General features: G+C 42.2%; 1 protein-coding gene across 2 annotated transcripts in view; it reads right to left on the bottom strand.

The window, feature by feature from the left end:
* Positions 1-8,115, bottom strand: part of LOC120026926 (septin-7) — a 51,781-nt gene extending 43,666 nt beyond the window's left edge. For both annotated transcript variants that reach the window (XM_038971692.1, XM_038971693.1), the window contains exons 1-2: positions 7,907-8,115; positions 6,399-6,400 (exon numbers count right to left, since the gene is read on the bottom strand). In XM_038971692.1, the coding sequence (XP_038827620.1) occupies positions 6,399-6,400; positions 7,907-7,961 (57 nt within the window). In that variant the 5' untranslated portion in view covers positions 7,962-8,115. The remainder of the gene's footprint in view (positions 1-6,398; positions 6,401-7,906) is intronic.
* Between the last annotated feature and the right edge of the window lie 17,263 nt (positions 8,116-25,378).

The following is a 25,378-nucleotide window of genomic DNA, read 5'->3' as shown; positions in this document are numbered from 1 at the left end:
TTTTATTGGCCAGTCTGAGATATGGCTTTTTCTTTGCAACTCTGCCTAGAAGGTCAGCATCCCGGAGTCGCCTCTTCACTGTTGACGTTGAGACTGGTGTTTTGCGGGTACAATTGAATGAAGCTGCCAGTTGAGGACTTGTGAGGTGTCTGACTAGTTTGAGAAACAATCTAATGTACTTGTACTCTTGCTCAGTTGTGCACCGAGGCATCCCACCCTTTCTATTCTGGTTAGAGCCAGTTTGCGCTGTTCTGTGAAGGGAGTAAGACACATTGTTGTACGAGATCTTCAGTTTCTTGGCAATTTCTCGCATGAAATAGCCTTCATTTCTCAGAACAAGATTAGACTGACGAGTTTCAGAAGAAAGTTCTTTGTTTCTGGCCATTTTGAGCCTGTAATCGAACCCACAAATCCTGATGCTCCAAATACTCAACTAGTCTAAAGAAGGTCAGTTTTATTGCTTATTTAATCAGGACAACAGTTTTCAGCTGTGCTAACATAATTGCAAAAGGTTTTTCTAATGATTAATTAGGGTTTTAAAATGATAAACTTGGATTAGCTAACAACGTGCCATTGGAACACAAGAGTGATGGTTGTTGATAATGGGCCTCTAAACGCTTATGTAGATATTCCATATATATTTCTTTTTACATCAACCCTTTCCAGCTACAATAGTCATTTACAACATTAACAATGTCTACACTGTATTTCTGATCAATTTGATGTTATTTTAATGGACAAATTAATGTACTTTTCTTTCAGAAACAAGGACATTTTTAAGTGACCCCAAACTTTTGAACGGTTGTGGATGGATGGATGGATGGATAGATATAGATAGGAGAGTAAAACACGGAGATGAATCACAATTCATGATAGCAGCCATTACTGAAGAGGAGTGTGGGCTCAGAAGCCAAAAAATAACCTATTTACCAACTGTACTGACACAGACAAGTTCAGGCTAAAGCAATGATGCTTGTTATTCAGCACATCAGAGAGGAAAGCACGGTCAACCTACCTAGCATTCAAATAGCCTAATCCTGCACTCCTACAGCTCACTTCAGAGGGTCAGTTTTGTTGGAGTTACAAATAACTCAAACTTCCTACAGTATTTTAGGTCCGTTTATGGGAGCTGTCATTGGTTAATCCCAGAGTTGAGGTGATGATGCATCCTTCAGTCATTTCACCGGCTGATGTGAAATGAGATCCAATTGGCTACCAGCCCACAGCCGTGAAATCCCATTGGCCGACAGCCCACAGGCGTCTTCACACGGCTTCCAGTGTTGGAGAGACTGACGAATAGCAGATCATCCTGAGTCAGTAGCTAGGCTCCATGTTTCAGTCCTCACACTAACAAAAAGCAATTTCCTACATGTTTCGTCTCTCAAACATCGATGTGTAAAGCCATCAACATCAGGATGGCAAGATTTTGAGCATTCACTCAGGCTATCCCAGACCCAGACAGTTGGGCAAAAATATTGAGATTATTAAGCAGAGGAGCTGTTTTTGCCAGTAAAGCACTGCTCAGAGCAGGAGGCTGTTCATTCCTCTACCGTTTTTCAGCTCATTGGCTATTAAACGACCCACTTCCACAGGAGAGGATCTGCCCCACCTAGCCTTCACTCAAGCTCATCGTATTTGAGGGTTATAAGTTGACAGATGTAGCCTACTGTAGCATGCCTCACCGCCCAAGCCACTTCCTCCTGTTGTCTGTCTGCTCTGGAGCAGAAGCGTCTGTCACGTACACAGTACAACTGTCAGTGGTGCCTGTCGCTGATCAGACAAATGGCAACCACTTCAGCACATAGCTGAGACAGCAGCATCATCATCATAATGTTGATCTCTTTGCTAGCTTGCGCTGAGAAGAGACATGTTTGATGTGCAAGTCAGAGCCAATAACAATGAGCCATCCATACTTTTCCGTGAGTCCAAGGGAAGGGTCATAAAAGTTAGCCTCATCTTATGAAAAAAAGGAGTGAAATATAGGCTACATCTACCGCAGCTTCCTGACTCATATAGCAGGCATAAGAGGCTTGTTGACATGTACTAAAGGAAGTCAGGTCTTCTTCAAGGCAACACCCATGATACATTTCCAATACCACTGTCAAGGTTGGAGAGAGAGCTTCCACCTAGGCCAAGGTCACAGAGGGACATGTGGTGTGGTGGACATCTGTGTCTTGGCTGTTCACCTCAACCTTTCATAACAATTGCTTTAACAAAGGCCACAACATACCTCCAGGAAAGCAGCACTGCCTTCTCCTTTAGGCCTCCCCTTCCACCACTCTTCCCCATGCTTTTCAATGCACTGATAGCCTGATAGCCTGATACATTATGTTCCCACTCACATTGCTACATGGTCCCTTCAAGCAGAGTAGATTTGTTATTCTTCTTTGCTGGTGGTGGGTAAACTGCCGGAAGAGATGTGGTGGGATTAAGGCCAGTCTGCCTCAGAGAGCCCAAGGTTAGAAAGAGGTGTGTTAATCTAACCCTAAAGCAAGGCCTAGCAGGTTAGCCTAGCACAGTAAACTGACTTTGGCTTGCAAATACTAGAGGATACACAGTAGAGAATGTTGTTCTGTGCTGCTTCAGAAAGTCTGACCCCTCCCATGACCTTTCTGCATCGTCCCAAACACTGGACTTACCGGTGTGTGTGTTTGTGTGTACAGTTTTTCCTTCCTCTCCATAAGAGTCTGTCTTGCATGCTATAGAGTGTCTTCATAACAGTCCATTTTATTTCTATACTGTAACTTAGGAATAATGTTAAGTCTGTAGGAGTAAGACAGTCCTGATTGGTCTACATGGACGGTTGATCCATTCTCCCTACACTAGTAGAGGGATGGGGGGGATATATACAGTTACATATCAGGATATTATCTTTGACGATATATCGTATTGTTGACAATATGACAATATTATTTTTGTGCTAGTTGTCTGTAACTGCACCAAAACTACAGTATTTTTCCTTCCTAGCTTGTTCTCAATCTTTTTAAATTGGAGGATCCAATTTGTTTTCAGTACTTTCATTTCTATGACTGATCAAAACTCGTTTTCTCATGGCTCTCTTTTGTCCCTCTACAGCAGACATATGGGGAGCAATATGTTTGGAACATCGAATCGCAATATAGAATGGTGAGGATTGTACTACATATAGTATCGGCACCTAAGTATTATGACAATATTGTGAGGTCCCTCGCAATTCCCAGCCCTACAACCTACAATTTAGCCTCGGTTCATCTGAGGCTAAATTTCAATTCTCACCCCATGAGTGGATACCATATTTCTCACACCAAAACAATGCTTTTACAATCTTTGAGGGGGACTGAACGAATAGGATAGAGGAAGAATACAAAAATGTAGCTTTTATGGGAACCTAAACAAACTGATGTCTGTGTCATCACAGACATCCTGGCATTCCCAGGCCTCGCCATGTGACACACTGACTCACAGACTGGACTCCTATTGTGTCACTGGGGACAATAGGTCATCACACTGAGGAAGGCTTGGCATGTAATGCATCTGTCATGCATTCAATTGGCCTACAACCCAGAAATGCTCAGTTTCCAACCAATTAACATGACAAAAATACATTTTCCATACTCCTCGTTTAGAAGAGCCTGAGGATTTTTCAGAAAAGGACAAGTCCGATGGAATTTATCCTATGAATAACAAAACACAGGTGTCACTGACACCCCTAGCCCTGACTGACACAAAACTTGTTAGGGAAAGGGGGATACCTAGACAGTTGTACAACTGAATGCCTTGAACTGAAATGTGTCTTCCGCATTTAACCCAACCCCTCTGAATCAGAGAGGTGCAGGGGGCTGACTTAATCGACATCTACGTCTTCAGCGCCTGGGGAACAGTGGGTTAACCTTTTCTCAATAGGGGGTGCTGTTTTCACTTTGTAAAAATTTCGTTCCCAAATTAAACTGCCTCGTACTCAATTCTTGCTCGTACAATATGCATATTATTATTACTATTGGATAGAAAACACTCTAGTTTCTAAAACCGTTTGAATTATATCTGTGAGTAAAACAGAACTCAAGTTGGAGCAAACTTCCTGTGAGGAAGTGAGAAATCTGAAATCAGGCAGGCTGTTCTAGGGTCAGTTTATTAATTTGCATGTCTTCTATTGGTCGACATGCACTGCATACGCCTTCCCCTAGATGTCAGCAAATAGTGAGAATTGGAATGGAGTTGCTAGGCAGATCTGAGGCCATATAAGGGCTCTTGGAACCGGGGGTGCACTCTTTTCAACATTCGCCATGACGCAAGACAGACCTCAGGATGGCGTTCTGGAAAGCTCCCGTTATAGGCCTTAGATATATCCGGCTCTGATTTTATTCGATATAGGTGTTAAAGACATCATAATGTTGTTATTTTAAACCGAGTTATATCAGTTTATATCAGTATATTGCGATTTTCGGATATTTCTTTGTGCTGCGTTTTAGTGAGTTGGGCACGTCTGGGCCACATGGCTAATGTTTACTGCTAATTCCAAAGTTGAAGGCGACAATCTACAACCGAGCAACGATTCTTTTGGACAAAGGACAACTTGCCCAAGATTCTGATGAAAGCTCATCAAAAAGTAATAACTATTTATGATGTTAATTCGTTGTTCTGTTGAAAAATGTAAAACTCCTATTCCGCCATTAATTTCGGTGCGGTCTCGCTTTAACGCACGCTGTATGTCGTAGTAACGTTAATTTTAAAAATCTAACACAGCGGTTGCATTAAGAACTAATGTATCTTTCATTTGCTGTCCAACCTGTATTTTTTAGTCAAGTTTATGATTAGTTAATGATTAGATTAGGTGCCTCTCCCAAGATTTCTCCCGACATTTTGTTGGCAGCTTGGCTACTATTCTCATTGTATAACCACGATTTGTGCCGCTAAATATGCAAATTTTCGAACAAACTCTATATGTATTGTGTAATATGATGTTATAGGACTGTCATCTGAAGAAGTTTGAGAAGGTTAGTGAAAAAATTAATATCTTTTGCTGGTTTATTCGTTATCGCTATTGTTGGCTTGAATCAATGCTGTTGTGTGGTTGGCTATTGTAGTAAGCTAATATAATGCTATATTGTGTTTTCGCTGTAAAACACTTAAAAAATCTGAAATATTGGCTGGATTCACAAGATCTTTGTCTTTCATTTGCTGTACGCTGTGTATTTTTCCTAAATGTTTTATGATGAGTATTTAGGTAATTCACGTTGGTCTGTGTAGTTATTCTAGTTGCTTTGGTGAGAGTTGTGATGGTGGCTGCAATGTAAAACTATGATTTATACCTGAAATATGCACATTTTTCTAACAAAACATATGCTATACAATAAATATGTTATCAGACTGTCATCTGATGAAGTTGTTTCTTGGTTAGTGACTATTTATATCTTTATTTGGTCGAAATTGTGATAGCTACCTATGCAGGAAAAAAATGGTGGGGAAAAAAAGTTGTGTCTTTTGCTATCGTGGTTAGCTAATAGATTTACATATTGTGTCTTCCCTGTAAAACATTTTAAAAATCAGAAATGATGGCTGGATTCACAAGATGTGTATCTTTCATCTGGTGTCTTGGACTTGTGATTTAATGATATTTAGATGCTAGTATTTACTTGTGACGCTATGCTAGGCTTTGCTAGTCAGCTTTTTTACTGATGGGGGTGCTCCCGGATCCGGGATTGTGATGAAGTAGAAGTTAACTGCCTTGCTCAGGGGCAGAATGAAAGATTTGTACCTTGTCAGCTCAGGATTCGATCCAGCAACCTTTCGGTTACTGGCCAAAAGCTCTAACCACTAGGCTACCTTAGCCACAATAATGGAGAGATTGTAATTGTTCAATAACAACAGAGAGATATGGTGGGAAACTGCATTTATTTACTCAAGCTAAAGTAATAACATTGCATGCATTCCATAGCGACTAGAGAAAACATTTGAATGGCTAGAGTGACGATCTATGACGGCCTCTACACTCACTGCAAGCCATTCCATGACAGATGCTACAGGTCACAGAGGAATAACAGAGGCACAGTCACTCAGTCAGAGCATCCACCATGTGAGTACAGTACCACAGTATGAATCCAGTCTCATGTAAAGGACTAGGTTTTCTAAAAAGTAGATACTGCAGTCATCCTACCCCACTCTGAGTAAAACATTTTGTTGATGCTCAATAGAAAGTTTTTGTTTGACATTTTGATAGACACTCAAATGATGTAGGTATCCAACTAGATGTTTGAGGAAGTTTGTAGATTCATAACTTTGCTCAAGGTTTCCCCACACTGACTTTAGCATTATTAAACCTATTTGAATTAATTAATGATTATTTGACCAACGCTGGCATTTTACATCTGAAACCAAGCTAACATTAGCTACGTCGACTTTTCAGAATAGCAGCCATTCACAGCTAACGTAAACTCACCCCATTCCGTACAAATGTGCGCAACCGCAACATTCAAACGAGGCTACAAAGAAAACTAATGGGACTGTAGCGACTGTGTTGACTTAAAAATCGGTGGTGTGAACTAGGTTTCTATTCAAGCGTTGATCGACATGGTAATGGCTCTATAGTATTGGAGAAAAGTTGAAAAAACGGACCCTCCGTTACATCGTGACGTGTCATGTCGTAACGTACAGCACGCATAAAGCAACTATTTCTGTCTTACAATCTCTCTCCACCAGGTGTAGCACTTCTCTCATCATTTAAAAACAAGAAATGGACAGTGACGGGGGTAAGGGGGGGATACCTAGTCATTTTTTGCGACATCATTGCATGCGATCATCATTCTCAAAGCCGCTGTTTACTTCTAAGATAACTTTAGCACCGCCCTAAAAACCCGATTCAAATTCGACACAAACCTTCAAATAGGTATGTAATGACACATTATATAAACTCTTTATAGTGTTTTATTTACATTTTAGAGGCGATAAGGTGATAAGTTGGACAGATCGAGTGAAAAAAAGCAGTTTTCCCACAAGACCTCTCTCCTTCTCACTATCACGCATTAGTTTCGCTTCCCCACCCGCCATTTTTAAAAAGACCCATTGCCTGCTTGAATTATGCAGAAACGGGCAGCGTTTAGGTCATGTAATTGATCATGTTGGAAAGGGGAGAAATTGTGCTTTACAATGGTATTGACATTACAGTTATTCTGGAAGTATTACGTTTTTGGGGCGCTAAAATTGGGGCAATTGTATGGACCAAGGCGATGTACGAGTTTACGTGAGTTTACGTTAGCAAGCAAACTGCGACGTCAACTATCCAGGCATCACAACCTACTGACTAGCTAGTTAGTGGCAAACGTATTTATAACTAATCTCGTTCTATCTGTACTAGTAGCTAGTAAGCTAACTTAGCTATGTAACGTTAGTTTTGTTAGCTACTGTAGGTAAGTTACTGTAGTTAGCTAGAAACGTAACGTTAGTTATGATGAGCCTTTGTTGGGGTTGCCAACTTCTCACAAGCACCACAACTGGCATCTGAAGTTTCTCAGTTGACATTCTTCACACAGCATATCCTTTGGCCAGTAACGTTAGTAGTCAACTTATCTGGTTGAAGCAGATAAGTTGACTAACTACTGGCCAAAGGATATGCTGTGTGAAGAATGTCAACTGAGCAACTTTACTGGTTGTATCTCAAAATGCTAGTTAGCTAATGATACAGTAGGTAACTAAGTTATCGTTTGCTAGTACTAGCCGACTCTGTGCCAGGGACCAAACACACTTCACAGTCGAACATATACAGTTAATGCCACAGAGTATTCAGTCATTTTCGAGCTATCGTTGTTTTTCTATTTAAGCAAGTTAACTTAGCTAACTAATTCTGGCAAGATTTTTAGTAGCTAACGTTAGCCGACTAACGTTACCCAGAGGACACAAACGATAACAAAAGTTCCAGTATGAATTAACTTACCCATAATGTTGCCGTTCCCAGGCGCTTCACTAACGGACGTTTCACCGTTCGGCATTCCCTTTCACGAATTCACCGGAGACCACAGAACTGTAAAAGTCGTACGCAACTTAATTCGCGTAAGACCAAAAATGTCCACTGTCTGCTTGATGTGAAGGAGACATAGAGATAGATAGAGGACTAGTACCGCAACAAAAAAAAGCCTTCTTCTTCTTCTTCGGTGAGGTCTTATAGCGAACTACATACAAAAGGAGTATTGTCGCCGCCAACTGGGCGAGGGTAAAAAAAAAATGCACAAAAGAAACATCAATTCCACACAGGCAGTGCTATTTACCACCATTGCTAAAAATGACAGAACAGTCCACTTTCTTCACATTAAAAATGTCTTGGTACTGCTGGTGATACCTACCCGGTTCATCTGAGGCTAAATTCCAAGTCTCTCCCCATGAGTGGATACCATATTTCTCACACCAATCCAATGCTTTTAAAATCTTTCAGGGGGAGTGAGCGAATACGCTACAGGATGAATACAAAAATGTGGCTTTTATGGGCACCTAAACAAACTCCTTCAGTGATATTTGATCTTTCTGCCCTTTTGACAACTTTCGCATAGGAGACTCTCTCAACTGCCCTGATTTTGCCAACCTCAGTCTCTTTCACCCAAATCGGGCATTCCAAGCGATTTCGCTTTAGGTGCTCCACCCCAGTTACAAGGCTTTGCTCCTTGGCCATTCTCTTCTACTAAACATTCAACATCTCCTTCATAGTGATCTATCCCACACGTCCCACATCTCGACTTATCCTGTCCAAACATTTTACAGCAAGAACATTGTAAAGGGTGGGGATACGAGAGCTTTGATAGGATAGTACACATATCCCAGCTACACTACCCAAAAGCCTGGGCAGCACCATTGAGGACTTTCACCAGAGGTGGGAAAAGAAGCGAGACATCTCACTCACTGCTTTTTCCTGGTTCATATACAGTCAATGAACGAAGTAGACCAAATCAAATGTATTTATATAGCCCTTCTTACATCAGCTGATATCTCAAAGTGCTGTACAGAAACCCAGCCTAAAACCCCAAACAGCAAACAATGCAGGTGTAGAAGCACGACCAGACCTAGTTGCTAATGCATTGGTGCCTATGGGAGAGCCACTCCTTAAGCAGATTTTTTCAATGGTAAATGGCCCGAGTGGGACATCTTCATTTATCCACAATCTTTGCTTACCACTGCATCCCACTGCTGGCTTACCTTTTAAGGTAAGCAAGGTTGGTCCTGGATTTTTTCTTTTAATTTTTTTAATTTCACCTTTATTTAACCAGGTAGGCTAGTTGAGAACAAGTTCTCATTTACAACTGCGACCTGGCCAAGATAAAGCATAGCAGTGTGAACAGACAACAACACAGAGTTACACATGGAGTAAACAATAAACAAGTCAATAACACAGTAGGAAAACAACAAAAAAATGAGTCTATATACATTGTGTGCAAAAGGCATGAGGAAGTAGGCAATAAATAGGCCATAGGAGGATGGGAGACCAGATGCTGCTGGAAGTGGTGTTGGAGGGCCAGTAGGAGGCACTCTTTCCTCTGGTCTAAAAAAATACATTCCAATGCCCCAGGGCAGTGATTTGGGACATTGCACTGTGTAGATAAATAAATTAGATGTTCTAAGTCCATAACAATGCTGAAACCACACCAGGAGCCCACTTTTGAGGTCTGGGAAAAATCTACCAAAAAAATAATTTTTTAAAGTGTAGATACCTTTATTTCATGTGCACAGGCACTGTTGTTTTAGTTACCAGTGTTTCTGTAGCACGAGATGGAGTTTGCAAAAGAAATGGCCACTGCATTGATGCAAATAATCTTGATATCATTCTGCCATTTAGGCATAAGCTACTTTGTAACTAGTAAACATTTAATTGAGACAGTTTTTGGGAAAGCCTTTCCATCTACAAGAAGATGGTTAGGCCTATCATTACCTTTGATATATTTTTCTTGTTCCTTAATATATTTACTTCCTACAGATGTAGGATCTTAATTGTATCACTCTTTTGTTGCTGAGAATGTTCCTCTACAGCAGAAAATGCAAACTTGTAGTGTATTCAAGGTTTCAAAAGGCTTCTAAAGTTTGCAATTGACACTTTAAATGTCAAACGAAAAATGTATCAACCCCTACAAAAAAATGTCTTCAATTATAATCCCCATTATAATTCACATTTCCTGTTGCTGCAGGATATTTTCCTGCGGAATGAAATGGCTCAAATTAAGATCCTGCTTCTGTACTATGAAGCATATCTTACCTTGCTTCAAAGTAGCCTATAAATAAAATCCCACCATAGAAGCGTGGAGGCAATTATTTTATAAAGACTTCCTCATATGCGTCCTTCTGTTCTATTGGGTTTTTTTCAACTTTATTTTATTGTCTAGCAGCCATATTAGCAATCCATGACAGTTGTTGCATCTTTAGATCTCTACATTTCTTATGGATATTTCCATTTCTGTTCATGAAACCGCTTGCATGTGCAGTGCACCTTTTAGAAAGGTGTTTTCCGCAAATTGCATTTTGGAACATTAGCACGTAGGCCTACCGCCGTGTGCACATTGCTGCGCCTAAAATTGTAAGAAATAGCATCATAGTTTATCAACATTTTAAGCTAAACATTCTCATCTGTTCCATCAGCCTCATTAATTGATACAGTGTATACCGCCACTACACTACTTTGATACACATCGTGGGGATTAACAAGTGACTATGTGCAATGCTCACTGAAAAATAAGTGGGTATATGGTGTATAACTGTGTACACCCTCCACTACTCCACTGGCTGGGACATCCTATTGGTTAAGGAAGGATCACATAATTCCATCCAGGTCACCAGGCGGGATCAGCCAATTAATTATACTTCTGAGCAAACATTACATAACCGCAGATGGCAGTAACCTTGGCTTTATACCTAATCAAACAACACACTCCAGGTGGTAGTATTCACCCTTTCAGTTTGTTTACCAACTCATAGATGTAGTAGAAAAATAAAATGGACTACTTCAATGGAGCAGCCCATGCTGCACAGACGCCATAATAGGACAGATACAGATCTAACTATCTCTATAGGAGGAGATTAGAAATGCGTATGGTACCCTTGGTGAAGAACAATGGAGCGAAATGAGAGGAATGTATCGCGAGATTTTAGGACCACACCAGAAAGATTACTGAGCAGGGGTCCCAGATCATCACTCTTTTCTTAAACCCCTGATTTACTAACAGCATTATAACTGACTCACATCAGCTATAAGGTATGTATATTGCCGTAGGCCTATAGTAAAGTAGGTTATAAATAATTTCTGCCCGTATGCCATGGTTGGTTTATGAAACCCTATACCATGATATATATGATTGAATGATTAATTCATGGATTGATAATATGACTTATGCTGCCACCTAGTGGTTATTGTATGAAAGATAGACCATAATCAACAGGCAAACAGGCCATCTTTATTTAAAGAACTTCACAATATACACAATGGGATCTTCATCCAAGAGGTCTTGACATCTATGGCACAGGAGATAGCATGCCTTCCCTATCGCCATAGTGTCACTGGATCAAGCATCTTGATAGCTCCCTTCTAAGTCCAACACATTATCTACATTTAAAATGTAAGAAAAAAAAAAATTCTACTGTATTATTGACTGTATGTTTGTTTATTCCATGTGCAACTCTGTGTTGTTGTATGTGTCGAACTGCTGTGCTTTATGTTGGCCAGGTCGCAGTTGTAAATGAGAACTTGTTCTCAACTAGCCTACCTGGTTAAATAAAGGTGAAATAAAAAAATTAATTGGTGGCAGCGTTGGGATGATGGCACAGTACCTCAGGCCTTTCTTAAAATCATCACCAACACAGAAGAGGAAAATTGGACTGTAACATTGAGCACTAAACAGCCTTGAAACCCTGAATACACCATCTAACCACATGACAGCCTCTGTGTTGAGATGAAATGGGATGTGGCACTGTAGAGGAATGAGAATGTCGCTTTACATATCTGATATGCGAGAGATCATCAGCTGAATGACTGACTTTGTGCCACCTGTGTGTGTGTGTGTGTTATTTTTTTTATATATATTTTTTTTAAATTTTATCCCATTTTCTCCCCAATTTTCGTGGTATCCAATCGCTAGTAATTACTACCTTGTCTCATCGCTACAACTCCCGTACGGGCTCGGGAGAGACGAAGGTCGAAAGCCATGCGTCCTCCGAAGCACAACCCAACCAGCCGTACTGCTTCTTAACACAGCGCGCCTCCAACCCGGAAGCCAGCCGCACCAATGTGTCGGAGGAAACACCGTGTACCTGGCCCCCTTGGTTGGCGCGCACTGCGCCCGGCCCGCCACAGGAGTCGCTGGAGCGCGATGAGACAAGGATATCCCTACCGGCCAAACCCTCCCTAACCCGGACGACGCTATGCCAATTGTGCGTCGCCCCACGGACCTCCCGGTCGCGGCCGGCTGCGACAGAGCCTGGGCGCGAACCCAGAGACTCTGGTGGCGCAGTTAGCACTGCGATGCAGTGCCCTAGACCACTGCGCCACCCGGGAGGCCCCGTGTGTGTGTGTTATTACTGTGGCATGGATTCAGCCCATCTAATGAACAAATACTCTAACCAGTTATAGGGAAGTCTGAATATATTACTGTGAGAAAATTGACAAATTACAGGGCTGCTCGATGATGTAATTGAGGAGTGATTGGTTAAAGGTTACACACGACAAGTGTATTGGGGTAGTTACAGTGTATTTGTCTTTTGCTTTATCACACACTATAATTTGCCTTCTGAGACACACCCTCTCATTTACATATTCAATATTCTAAATGAATAAAGCACGCAATTAGACAATATTAGTTATAGCATGAAACGTCCACAAGATGTCAGTGTTGGTGATATCAAATGCAACTATATGGCATGCAGTTCAGTATTTCTTCTCATAGGAGTGAACAGCGGCGGGATTGGCTGTACAATCAAATCTAGGCCCTGGGAATGGGCTCTCCTGTAGAGGACTGTTTATGTCTGAGTCATAAAGAGAATCGGCATTCATTCACAGTCGATCTAAGTGCAGTAATGATTGTAATGACTCAGACTCTTCTGAAACCCTCCACAGCATCTCATAGCAGAGCTCAGTCAATATCCTCCACTCACATAGTAGTTCTATAACATCTGAATGCTAATTACACTGTGTGTGTGTGTGTGTGTGTGTGTGTGTGTGTGTGTGTGTGTGTGTGTGTGTGTGTGTGTGTGTGTGTGTGTGTGTGTGTGTGTGTGTGTGTGTGTGTGGTATGTTTTATATGGATATAATTTCCATAAACTTTATATTCCCTCATTCAAAGAAAGAGAACTGAGAGGCAATTGCTCATTCATTCATTATTTCACATGGATCCTGGAGTGCTTGGGAAGAAACCATGCTGTGAAGTAGCGTGCCTTGGCACAGGGGGACCTTTTCCTGCTACAATGATAAGAGACAATTATAGTAAATGGTATATACATTTTTTATAGATTATCCCAAAATAGGCTCAGATATATAGGTATAATTTATTTAGTTTCAAGTCTATTGCAATTTCTAAATGTAGGCTACATTCCTATGAGATTTAAGACAATGAAGTACAGAATGTTTGTAGTCAGTGAAATAATGATATTCAGAACATGCATGTCCTTCATGTCATGTGTGTCCTTGCCCGTGTAAAACTGTGTTCGTCTATAATTATTCTATACCCACCTTTGTCACAAACCAATGTCACTGTTGCCAGTGTAGTGATCTTTTTTTGTGTAATTTAAAATGTAAAATCAAATCATGAAACATGCATCCACTTCTCAGAATGGATTTATTGGGTGAGCGTTAGTGTGGGCGTGTATATGGGGGTAATGCATGCATGAACATGTGGTGTGTGTGCAAGTGTGTACGTGCGTATGTGTGTTATAATACAAGCCATTAGAGACACTGCTTGTCATCATCAGCCATAGCTCATTATGGAGGCTAAAGAAAGAAAGCTCACAGCTCAAGAGAAAGGAAAGAGAAATATGGGGGGAAAAGTGTAGCTATGATATGTGTGTGTGTGTGTGTGTGTGTGTGTGTGTGTGTGTGTGTGTGTGTGTGTGTGTGTGTGTGTGTGTGTGTGTGTGTGTGTGTGTGTGTGTGTGCGTGCACAGGCGTGAATATGTGTGTGTGTGTGTGTGTGTCACGTTCGTCATAATGATGAGACCAAGGTGCATTCCACATAATTTTAATCAACTGAAACTCACTTAACAAAACAACAAACAACCAAACGAAACGTGAAGCTACAGGTGTGCACTCAGGCAACTCAATGTAGACAAGATCCCAGAACACAAATGAGGGAAATGGCTACCTAAATATGATCCCCAATCAGAGACAACGATAAACAGCTGTCTCTGATTGGGAACCATATCAGACCAACATAGACATACAAAAACCCCTAGACATACAAAAACCTAGACATACAAAAACTAACCAAAATATATAGAAAAACAGAGATATCTAAGGTCAGGGCGTGACAGTGTGTGTGTGTCCAACCCCTACCCATCCTACAGGGTGTTTTAATCAGTGGTGGAAAAAGTACCCAATTGTCATACTTGAGTAAAAGTAAAAATATCTAAATAGAAAATGACTCAAGTAAAAGTGAAGGTCACCCAGTAAAATACTACTTGAGTAAAAGTCTAAAAGTATTTGGTTTTAAATATACTTAAGTATCAAAAGTAAATCCAAATGCAAAGATGTACTAAGTATCAAAAGTAAAAGTGAAAATATAAATAATTTCAAATTCTATATGTTAAGCAAACTAGATGGCACAATTGTTCATGTTTTTTAAAATTTACTGATAGCCAGGGGCACACTCCAAATCTCAGACATCATTCAGAAAGAAAGCATTTGTGTTTAGTGAGTCCGCCAGGTCAGAGGCAGTAGAGATGACCAGGGATGTTTTCTTGATACTCGAAGTGCATGAATTGGACCATTTCTGTCCTGCTAAGCATTCAAAGTGTAACGAGTACTTTTAGGTGTCAGGAATGAGGTGAAGTAAAAGTTGTCAAAAATATAAATAGTAAAGTAAAGTACAGATACCCAATAAACGACTTAAGTAGTACTTTAAAGTATTTTTACTTAAGTACTTTACACCATTGGTTTTTAATGTACGGAAACACTACAGACGGACCATGACGCCTTCTCCTTCACGCCACGACCCTGCTTATGATGCCAGCAGAAAGGGCTGTATGTGACTCAAACCCCACTATGCCTTCTGAGAGGCTTAATTCCAATAAGCTGCGGTCCGAGGGCTGGGCACTGGGAGTGATGGGCCTACAGTACACTGTTAATTCTAACACGTGTGTGTCCGTGTGTATGTCTGTGTGTCTGTCTTCGTGGGGTCCTTCATAATAACAAAGAAAGATCCTCCTGGACCTCTCAAAAGTGACAACTTGAAAGCTACATGAGAAAATCAGTCAACTTTTTTAAAACAAGAGGCTTCCTCGATAGAGAACAAGCATTGTTTTGTGGCCTGCAGATGTATTTCTACATAGGCACTCTGTTTTGTTCCCATCACATGCGACACCTCTTTGTCTATATGTGAATACATTTGTCTCTGCCACTGCAGCAGCTTGTTGGCTTCTGTGTACCTGGTTCCAGCAGCCTCGCTGGCTTTGAAGTTTCCATGAGTTGGACATAAAACAGTCCTGTTGTCATTATTGATTTTCATCGGTGGGAGATTTTGTGTTTCATACACTGTTAAGACATTTCTCCCGCTTGATCCCCTCGAGGCTGAGGCTTCTTTTATGTGCCGTCTTCCAGGCGACAGTAGGCTGGCACACGTGAGCAGTACGATGAGACAAGGACTCAGGAGAATTCAATGACAACAGTAATATGCAGTTATCTTCCATGGACTTCAAATAACATACAGTTACAGCAAAAACACAGGTCTCCTGTCAACATGGTCTCATTAGACTACTGTATGTCGTAATAGTGCCATTTAACCATTGTACTTACATGTTACCTACAGTAAGCTGAGATATGTCTGACTCTGTACTCCAATACTTTCCATGGACTAACTTAACTATGGGAGTTACGAATCCCGGGCAGTGTTCACATGGAAAGATATGGATCCTAGATGTCCGGGGGTGTTCCACATTTTTCAGTATGATTAAAGACCCAGGGGTGTCCTGTGAAAACCATTAGCATATTCAGGGTTTCTTTAAAGAATAATTGCATATAACCATTCATCTGAATTAAATACCCTTTTTAGACGCTTTGGAATCCAGGGGAGGGGGTGCAGCGGGTAGGGAGAGAGTGCCTGTAAGGCCATCGGCAGGCATGGATCCTGGGAAGTTAAGGTTATTGGCCAGCATTTTCCAAACTAGGGGTCGTGACTTGAATATGAGGTTGAGAGAGAAACTGAAATAAAATAAAATAATTTGCACTTGGTTCATAGAACTGGCGTTACGTCAGTAACCTCTGGTAGCCGCTAGATGTGGTTGTAATAAACAGAGTGGTTTCTGTTTTCTTCCTACAAATGTGGCTCTGTCTTTTGAACGGTTAGCTACAAAATATTATGACCCCATCACTGAAAGATAAGACTCTCAGGAACACGTATGCGTCTTCTGTTTCCCTCTACAATGCCCACAAGCCTAATTAGAACAAGTGGACAAGACCAGACACTAAAGCAGACTGGAGGGAAAGACAAACAAGGATGAGGTTCTTTTCTACACAGAAGATCATACAAAATTATTGCCTGATGATCTTCTGAACTTCCCAGTACCTTTCTGCTGCATTTCAGTCACTTCAAACCATACTTCCTTCATATTGAAACACTGTCAAAAGTACTGGCATACTGATTTGTAATAGACTGTCATAGCCCCCAATTTAAAAAAATTATGATTACATCACCTTTTTTAAATGGTGGGGTTGCTAAAAAATGTTGATGTCAAAAAGGGTCACGGGCCAAAAAAGTTTGGGAACCCTGTATAGACCATCCAAGTGAATGAGTTCCTATTTTTTCAGATGCGCTGTTGCTATGGCCATCCTCACTTCCAACACTAGATTAGTTGTGATTCACTGGCACCAATAGCTACACATGTTTAAGACAACTTAACATATATACAGAAACATTTTGCCATCTCTCCACAAAGAGTAAGTAAACATAGCATGTGTTTTTAAGTCTTATTTACTTAAGTTTGTCTTTATCCCTTGTATGCGCAAACCATGACATTGGTTTAGTGTCTCTCTTTCTCTCTCTGGAGTACTGACTATCATGCAGCCTTTGCTCCCTGCCCTGGCCTCTATCCTACATGGTAGGATAGCATGAAGGCATAAGTGCCATGCTGAAACAGGGATAAACACAGTTTACCATGATCCTGTTTATAGGCAACACATGCCTTGTTTGGCCCTATGAGAGGAAATCATGTGAGTATGGTAATGAAGAGTGTAATTACTCACAAACTGAATGTGAGGTTTTTATAACCCTTATTATATACTATATACTTCTATACATCCTTAAAAAGGACAATACAGTGCCACTGACACAGCCCGCTACCAAAACCTGCGGACTCTCCTTCACTGCAGCCGACGTGAGTAAAACATTTAAACGTGTTAACCCTCGCAAGGCTGCAGGCCCAGACGGCATCCCCGGCCGCGTCCTCAGAGCATGCACAGACCAGCTGGCTGGTGTGTTTACGGACATATTCAATCAATCCTTATCCCAGTCTGCTGTTCCCACATGCTTCAAGAGGGCCACCATTGTTCCTGTTCCCAAGAAAGCTAAGGTAACTGAGCTAAACGACTACCGCCCCGTAGCACTCACTTCCGTCATCATGAAGTGCTTTGAGAGACTAGTCAAGGACCATATCACCTCCACCCTACCTGACACCCTAGACCCAATCCAATTTGCTTACCTCCCCAATAGGTCCACAGTCGACGCAATCGCAACCACACTGCACACTGCCCTAACCCATCTGGACAAGAGGAATACCTATGTGAGAATGCTGTTCATCGACTACAGCTCAGCATTTAACACCATAGTACTCTCCAAACTCGTCATCAAGCTCGAGACCCTGGGTCTCGACCCCGCCCTGTGCAACTGGGTACTGGACTTCCTGACGGGCCGCCCCCAGGTGGTGAGGGTAGGTAACAACATCTCCACCCCGCTGATCCTCACTGGGGCCCCACAAGGGTGCGTTCTGAGCCCTCTCCTGTACTCCCTGTTCACCCATGACTGCGTGGCCATGCACGCCTCCAACTCAATCATCAAGTTTGCGGACGACACTACAGTGGTAGGCTTGATTACCAACAACGACGAGATGGCCTACAGGGAGGAGGTGAGGGCCCTCGGAGTGTGGTGTCAGGAAAATAACCTCACACTCAACGTCAACAAAACAAAGGAGATGATTGTGGACTTCAGGAAACAGCAGAGGGAGCACCTCCCTATCCACATTGACGGGACAGTAGTGGAGAGGGTAGTAAGTTTTAAGTTCCTTGGCGTACACATCACGGACAAACTGAATTGGTCCACCCACACAGGCAGAGTTGTGAAGAAGGCGCAGCAGCGCCTCTTCAACCTCAGGAGGCTGAAGAAATTCGGCTTGTCACCAAAAGCACTCACAAACTTCTACAGATGCACAATCGAGAGCATCCTGTCGGGCTGTATCACCGCCTGGTACGGCAACTGCTCCGCCCACAACCGTAAGGCTCTCCAGAGGGTAGTGAGGTCTGCACAATGCATCACTGGGAGCAAACTACCTGCCCTCCAGGACACCTACACCACCCGATGTCACAGGAAGGCCATAAAGATCATCAAGGACAACAACCACCCGAGCCACTGCCTGTTCACCCCGCTATCATCCAGAAGGCGAGGTCAGTACAGGTGCATCAAAGCAGGGACCGAGAGACTGAAAAACAGCTTCTATTTCAAGGCCATCAGACTGTTAAACAGCCACCACTAACATCGAGTGGCTGCTGCCAACATACTGACTCAACTCCAGCTCACTTTAATAATGGAATTGATGGAAATTGATCAAAAATGTATCACTAGCCACTTTAAACAATGCCACTTAATATAATGTATATGTATATACTGTACTCTATATCATCTACTGCATCTTGCCATCTTTATGTAATACATGTATCACTAGCCACTTTAAACTATGCACTTTTGTTTACACACCCTACATTACTCATCTCATATGTATATACTGTACTCGATACCATCTACTGCATCTTGCCTATGCCATTCTGTACCATCACTCATTCATATATCTTTATGTACATATTCTTTATCCCTTTACACTTGTGTGTATAAGGTAGTAGTTGTGGAATTGTTAGGTTAGATTACTCGTTGGTTATTACTGCATTGTCGGAACTAGAAGCACAAGCATTTCGCTACACTCGCATTAACATCTGCTAACCATGTGTATGTGACAAATACAATTTGATTTGATTTGATTTAAGTCGTGTGATTAGATACATCAAATGATGAGAAAACACAGAGAAATTCAATTGGCAACATGTCAGTAGGCAGTATGTTAATATCACTATCGGCAGTGTCACACATGCAAAGTGTGCCCATATGGTGGTACACAGCTAATTTAATTTAATTAACGCCTTCACATCTAACATTGTTGTACCCTTGTGGTCTGCTCCCTTGTCATCCTGGTGTAGTGTTGTACCTGAGAAACTCTCAAATGTTTTACATTTACCCTCCTAATGAGGCTGATATCTACGAGGCTGATATCTACTTGTCATTGAGAAATAATTAACCGTGGACTCCCTTCCCTTCCAAAAAATATAACTCAACTCAATAAACCCAGTTTGGGGAAAATAAGCAGAATGAAAATTCAGTTCCTAAGCAAAAAGCCTTGTATTGTCAAAGAGACCTCTTTGCCAACTGGCTGCCAAAGCCTTCTGCTGGGTGAGTTGTGATGTGTAAGCTGTACTCCGCTAACAAGCTGCCCAAATCCCACATAAAAGCAAACAGACAGACAGTGGCACGAGCTAGCTGGCTGCATTTACATATTCCATCCTCTCTGGAAGAGAAGAGACCCTAAAGTCTGTCGAGAAACTGATGATCAACACACTGAAACGAGCACAAAAACTAGAAAGAAAATACAAATATCTGAGTCTTGTCCACATGTTGAGGAGGACAACATTCAGCTGTCAGAAACACTGTCAGAGCCAGTAAAGGGACATAGAGAAAAATACTTCTTATGTGTTGCTTTCGAATAGGAGCAGAATTGACATTTTTCACATGACTATAATATTGTAAGAAGTTGAACCTTGTTAATGTTATTCAGGGAAAGAAAGACTGAGATTGAGGCTTCTACTGTCTTTGACGCCACCGGTGTCACACTTTAAAATAGCACTATCTTGTATACATTTCTTCACAGGGAAGTAATGATGTTTGGTGGATTGGTGTTTTGCTTGGAAATGTGAAACAAAATTAACTTCAAAGATGATGGTTTGAGGCATCCATTAGCAGTAGAAACCTCAAGTCGGTAGATCAAGTCTAATTACCCCGTAAGGGTTTAGCTGAGGAGTTTCCCAAAGGATACAAGTTCCAAGAAGTCAGTGAGAAAGAGGTAGCACCATGTATCATCAGAACAATGTTCCTAAAACAGAGCCTTGAGGAACTCCATACACATCTTATTTCAACATAAATATGTTATGTTATAGTTCTCAGTATCCCTACATACAGCAAGGACCATCATCTGACTATGAATGGTCTTGCTCCTTCTCGTGTTTGCTTTCTCCTATAGCACAGCACCACCATGAGAGTGGCATCTCCATCACGCTAAATCGAGCTGATTATTGCAATGAGGTTTCACACCTTTGATTTCCTCCAGAGCCTTGGGGAGAGGTTGTGAAGATGAACATGAGAGGGTGAAAGAAACCAGGCGAGATGGTGGGAGGGACAGAAGGAAGGAACATGGTGTGAGTGAAGACTAAAAACAGCATCCCTCCACAGGCGTGCCATGCTTCTTCCAGGTCAACTGCGATACAGTAATGTACAGTTGATGAAAGATGTACTCCCTGAGGCAATGCATTCATCTCACAAGTAGCGTGCAAGAGATTTATGCAATTTGCAACATTTGTGGAGAGCTGAGGACTTGATAGAGTTACAATAATTCCAATACGAATTTCTGAGTATCCAGACAGAATGTCTTCAAAAGCAGTCTGGTATTTAAGCAGAAAAGGGAGCCTGGATCTTTGAGGTATTTCTGTAGCGGTGGACAAAGAAGCATATACTATTGTGTATAATCAGTCCTGTGGAGAGGGAATATGTTTCTACGCATACATGACTGTCACTTTAATTGCTGATTTTCAACATGTAATTTCTCCTATAATGTTTTTTTCTGTGGATAGGGGTGTCAGACCCTGGAACGTGGATCGTGTTATGCATCTTTAGTTTCAGGGGTCTGGCTTGGTATGATTAAAGTTATCAAGAATCACAGGAACTCCCAGCTATATGTTTGATTCCTGATTAATATAAAACTCACTCACATACTGTACTATCTAGGATTGGGTAGGTCTGTCTGACCATCCCAGGAAAATCATTGTTAAGAGGCTACATTTGCAATGTGAATGAGGCTTAGTGTAAAAAACCCAGGTTTCAGAGCCTAGCTAGGTACAATAATACCTGGTTCTAGCTAGTTTGATAGGGCTACCTACAGCCGGTTTGTAATCACTTGCACTACACACATCTTCAAATGCATGCAGGTTCATGTGACAGCTCTGCTAGGCTGGCTTAGTCACACAGCCCTGGCTGCTTAACTCCGATAAGGTGGAGGAGAGCCGTTCTGACTACACACATACACACACACACACACAGACAGACAGACAGACAGACCTCGGTGTAACGCTCATTCCGTCAACGATAAACGCGAATCCGATCATCACCCCTGGTGAGACAAAACCGCGACTCGTCAGTGAAGAGCACTTTTTGCCAGTCCTGTCTGGTCCAGCGACAGTGGGTTTTTGCCCATAGGCGACATTGTTGCCGGTGATGTCTGGTGAGGATTTGCCTTACAACAGGCCTACAAGCCCTCATTCCAGCCTCTCTCAGCCTATTGAGGACAGTCTGAGCACTGATGGAGGGAGTGTGCGTTCCTGGTGTAACTCGGGCAGTTGTTGCCATCCTGTACCTGTCCCGCAGGTGTGATGTTCGGATGTACCTATCCTGTGCAGGTGTTGTTACACGTGGTCTGCCACTGCGAGGACGATCAGCTGTCCATCCTGTCTCCCCGTAGCGCTGTTTTAGGCATCTCACAGTACGGCCAAATCTGCAGTCCTCATGCCTCCTTGCAGCATGCCAAAGGCACGTTCATGCAGATGAGCAGGGACCCTGGGCATCTTTCTTTTGGTGTTTTTCAGAGTCAGTAGAAAGGACTCTTTAGTGTCCTAAGTTTTCATAACTGTGACCTTAATTGCCTACCGTCTGTAAGCTGTTAGTGTCTTAACGACCGTTCCACAGGTCATGTTCATTAATTGTTTATGGTTCATTGAACAAGCATGGGAAACAGTGTTTAAACCCTTTACAATGAAGATCTGTGAAGTTATTTGGATTTTTACGAATTATCTTTGAAAAACAGGGTCCTGAAAAAGGGACGTTTCTTTTTTTGCTGAGTTTTTGAAATTCTTCATTGTTGACTGCCCTTGACTGCCCTTGACCTGCACAAAAACACCCTGTGGCATATTGCACTAGCTTCGAATAGTCCCCGAGATATGCAAATTTTCAGGGAAGTCAGGAACCAATATACACAGTCAGTTAGGAGAGCAAAGGCTAGATTTTTCAAATAGAAATTTGCATCCTGCAGCACTATGTTAGTAGGGACACTGTAAAGTCCATGGAGAATAAGAGTACCTCCTCCCAGCTGCCCACTGTCACCAGTGATAAATCCACGATAATTGAGAATTTCAATAAGCATTTCCCTACGGTTGGCCATGCTTTCCACCTGGCTATCCTAACCCCGGGCAACAGCTCTGCAGCCCGCAGCAACTGGACCAAGCCCCCCCCCCCCCCCCCCCCCCCCTCTCTTCTCCTTCAACCAAATCCAGACAGATGATGTTCTGAAAGAGCTGCAAAATCTGGATCCCTACAAATCAGCTGGGCCAGACAATCTGGACCCTATCTTCCTAAAATTATCCGCCGCCATTGTTGCAACCCCTATTACTAGTCTTTTCAACCTCTCTTTCGTATCGTCTGAGATTCCTAAAGATTGGAAAGCTGCTGCGGTCATCCCCCTCTTCAAAGTGGGAGACACTCTAGACCCAAACTGTTACAGACCTATATCCATCCTGTCCTGCCTTTCTAAAGTCTTTGAAAGCCAAGTGAACAAACAGATCACCGACCACTTCGAATCCCACCGTACCTTCTCCACTATGCAATCCGGGTTTCCGAGCTGGTCACGGGTGCACCTCAGCCACGCTCAAGGTCCTAAGCGATATCATAACCGCCATCGATAAAAGGCAGTACTGTGCAGCCGTCTTCATCGACCAGGCCAAGGCTTTCGACTCTATCAGTAACCGTATTCTTATCGGCAGACTCAACAGCCTTGGTTTCTCTAATGACTGCCTCGCCTGGTTCACTAACTACTTCTCAGATAGAGTTCAGTGTGTCAAATCGGAGGGCCTGTTGTCTGGACCTCTGGCAGTCTTTATGGGGGTGCCACAGGGTTCAACTCTCGGGCCGACTCTTTTCACTGTATATATCAATGATGTTGCTCTTGCTGCGGGTGACTCTTTGATCAACCTCTATGCAGACGACACCATTCTGTATACATCTGGTGTCACGATCGTCGTATTGAGGAGACTAAGGCGCTGCGTGATATGAAAACATTCTTCTTTTAATAACGGAAGAACACTGAACAAACTAACAAAGTAACAAAAACGAACGTGAAGCTAAATAAAACGAGTGCTGACATGCAACTCCACATAGACAACTACCCACAAAACCCAAATGGAAAATGGCAACCTAAATAGGATCCCCAATCAGAGACAACGATAAACAGCTGCCTCTGATAGGGAACCAATTCAGGCCACCAAAACCTACATTACCTAGACATACAAAATCCCCATAGATAAACAAAAACCCTAGACAAGACGAAAACACACATACCCACCCTCGTCACACCCTGACCTGACCAAAATAATACAGAAAATATAGAAAACTAAGGTCAGGGCGTGACATCTGGCCCTTCTTTGGACACTGTGTTAACAAACCTCCAAACGAGCTTCAACGCCATACAGCACTCCTTCCGTGGCCTCCAACTGCTCTTAAATGCTAGTAAAACGAAATGCATGCTCTTCAACCGATCGCTGCCCACACCCGCCCGCCCGACTAGCATCACTACTCTGGACAGTTCTGACTTAAAATATGTGGACAACTATAAATACCTAGGTGTCTGGTTAGACTGTAAACTCTCCTTCCAGATTCACATTAAGCATCTCCAATCCAAAGTTAAATTTCGCAACAAAGCCTACTTTCACTCTTGCTGACAAACATACCCTCGCAAAACTGACTATCCTACCGATCCTTGACTTCAGCGATGTCATTTACAAAATAGCCTCCAACACTCTACTCAGCAAATTGGATGCAGTCTATCACAGTGCCATCCGTTTTGTCACCAAAGCCCCATATACGCCCAATATACTACCCACCACTGCGACCTGTATGCTCTCGCTGGCTGGTCCTCGCTACATATTCGTCGCCAAACCCACTGGCTCCAGGTCATCTATAAGTCTTTGCTAGGTAAAGCTCCGCCTTATCTCAGCTCACTGGTCACCATAGCAACACCCACCTGTAGCACGTGCTCCAGCAGGTATATTTCACTGGTCATCCCCAAAGCCAACACCTCCTTTGGCCGCCTTTCCTTCCAGTTCTCTGCTGCCAATGACTGGAACGAATTGCAAAAATCACTGAAGTCTGAGACTTATATCTCCCTCACTAGCTTTAAGCGTCAGCTGTCAGAGCAGCTTAGCGATCGCTGCAGCTGTACACAGCCCATCTGTAAATAGCCCATCCAACCAACTATCTATCTCATCCCCATATTTATTTTTGTTTTTCTGCTCTTTTGCACAATAGTATTTCTACCTGCACATCCTCATCTGCACATACAGTTCAAGTCGGAAGTTTACATACACTTAGGTTGGAGTCATTAAAACTAATTTTTCAACCTCTCACCAATTTCTTGTTAACAAACTATAGTTTTGGCAAGTCGGTTAGGACATCTACTTTGTGCATGATACAAGTAATTTTTCCAACAATTGTTTACAGACAGATTATTTAACTTATAATTCACTGTATCACAATTCCAGTGGGTCAGAAGTTTACATACACTAAGTTGACTGTGCCTTTAAACAGCTTGGAAAATTCCCGAAAATGATGTCATGGCTTTAGAAGCTTCTGATAGGCTAATTCACATAATTTGAGTCAAT

Source organism: Salvelinus namaycush, chromosome 32 (genome assembly GCF_016432855.1).
Source record: "Salvelinus namaycush isolate Seneca chromosome 32, SaNama_1.0, whole genome shotgun sequence".
Taxonomy (NCBI): Eukaryota; Metazoa; Chordata; class Actinopteri; order Salmoniformes; family Salmonidae; genus Salvelinus; species Salvelinus namaycush.
This window is presented reverse-complemented; position numbering and strand designations above follow the sequence as displayed.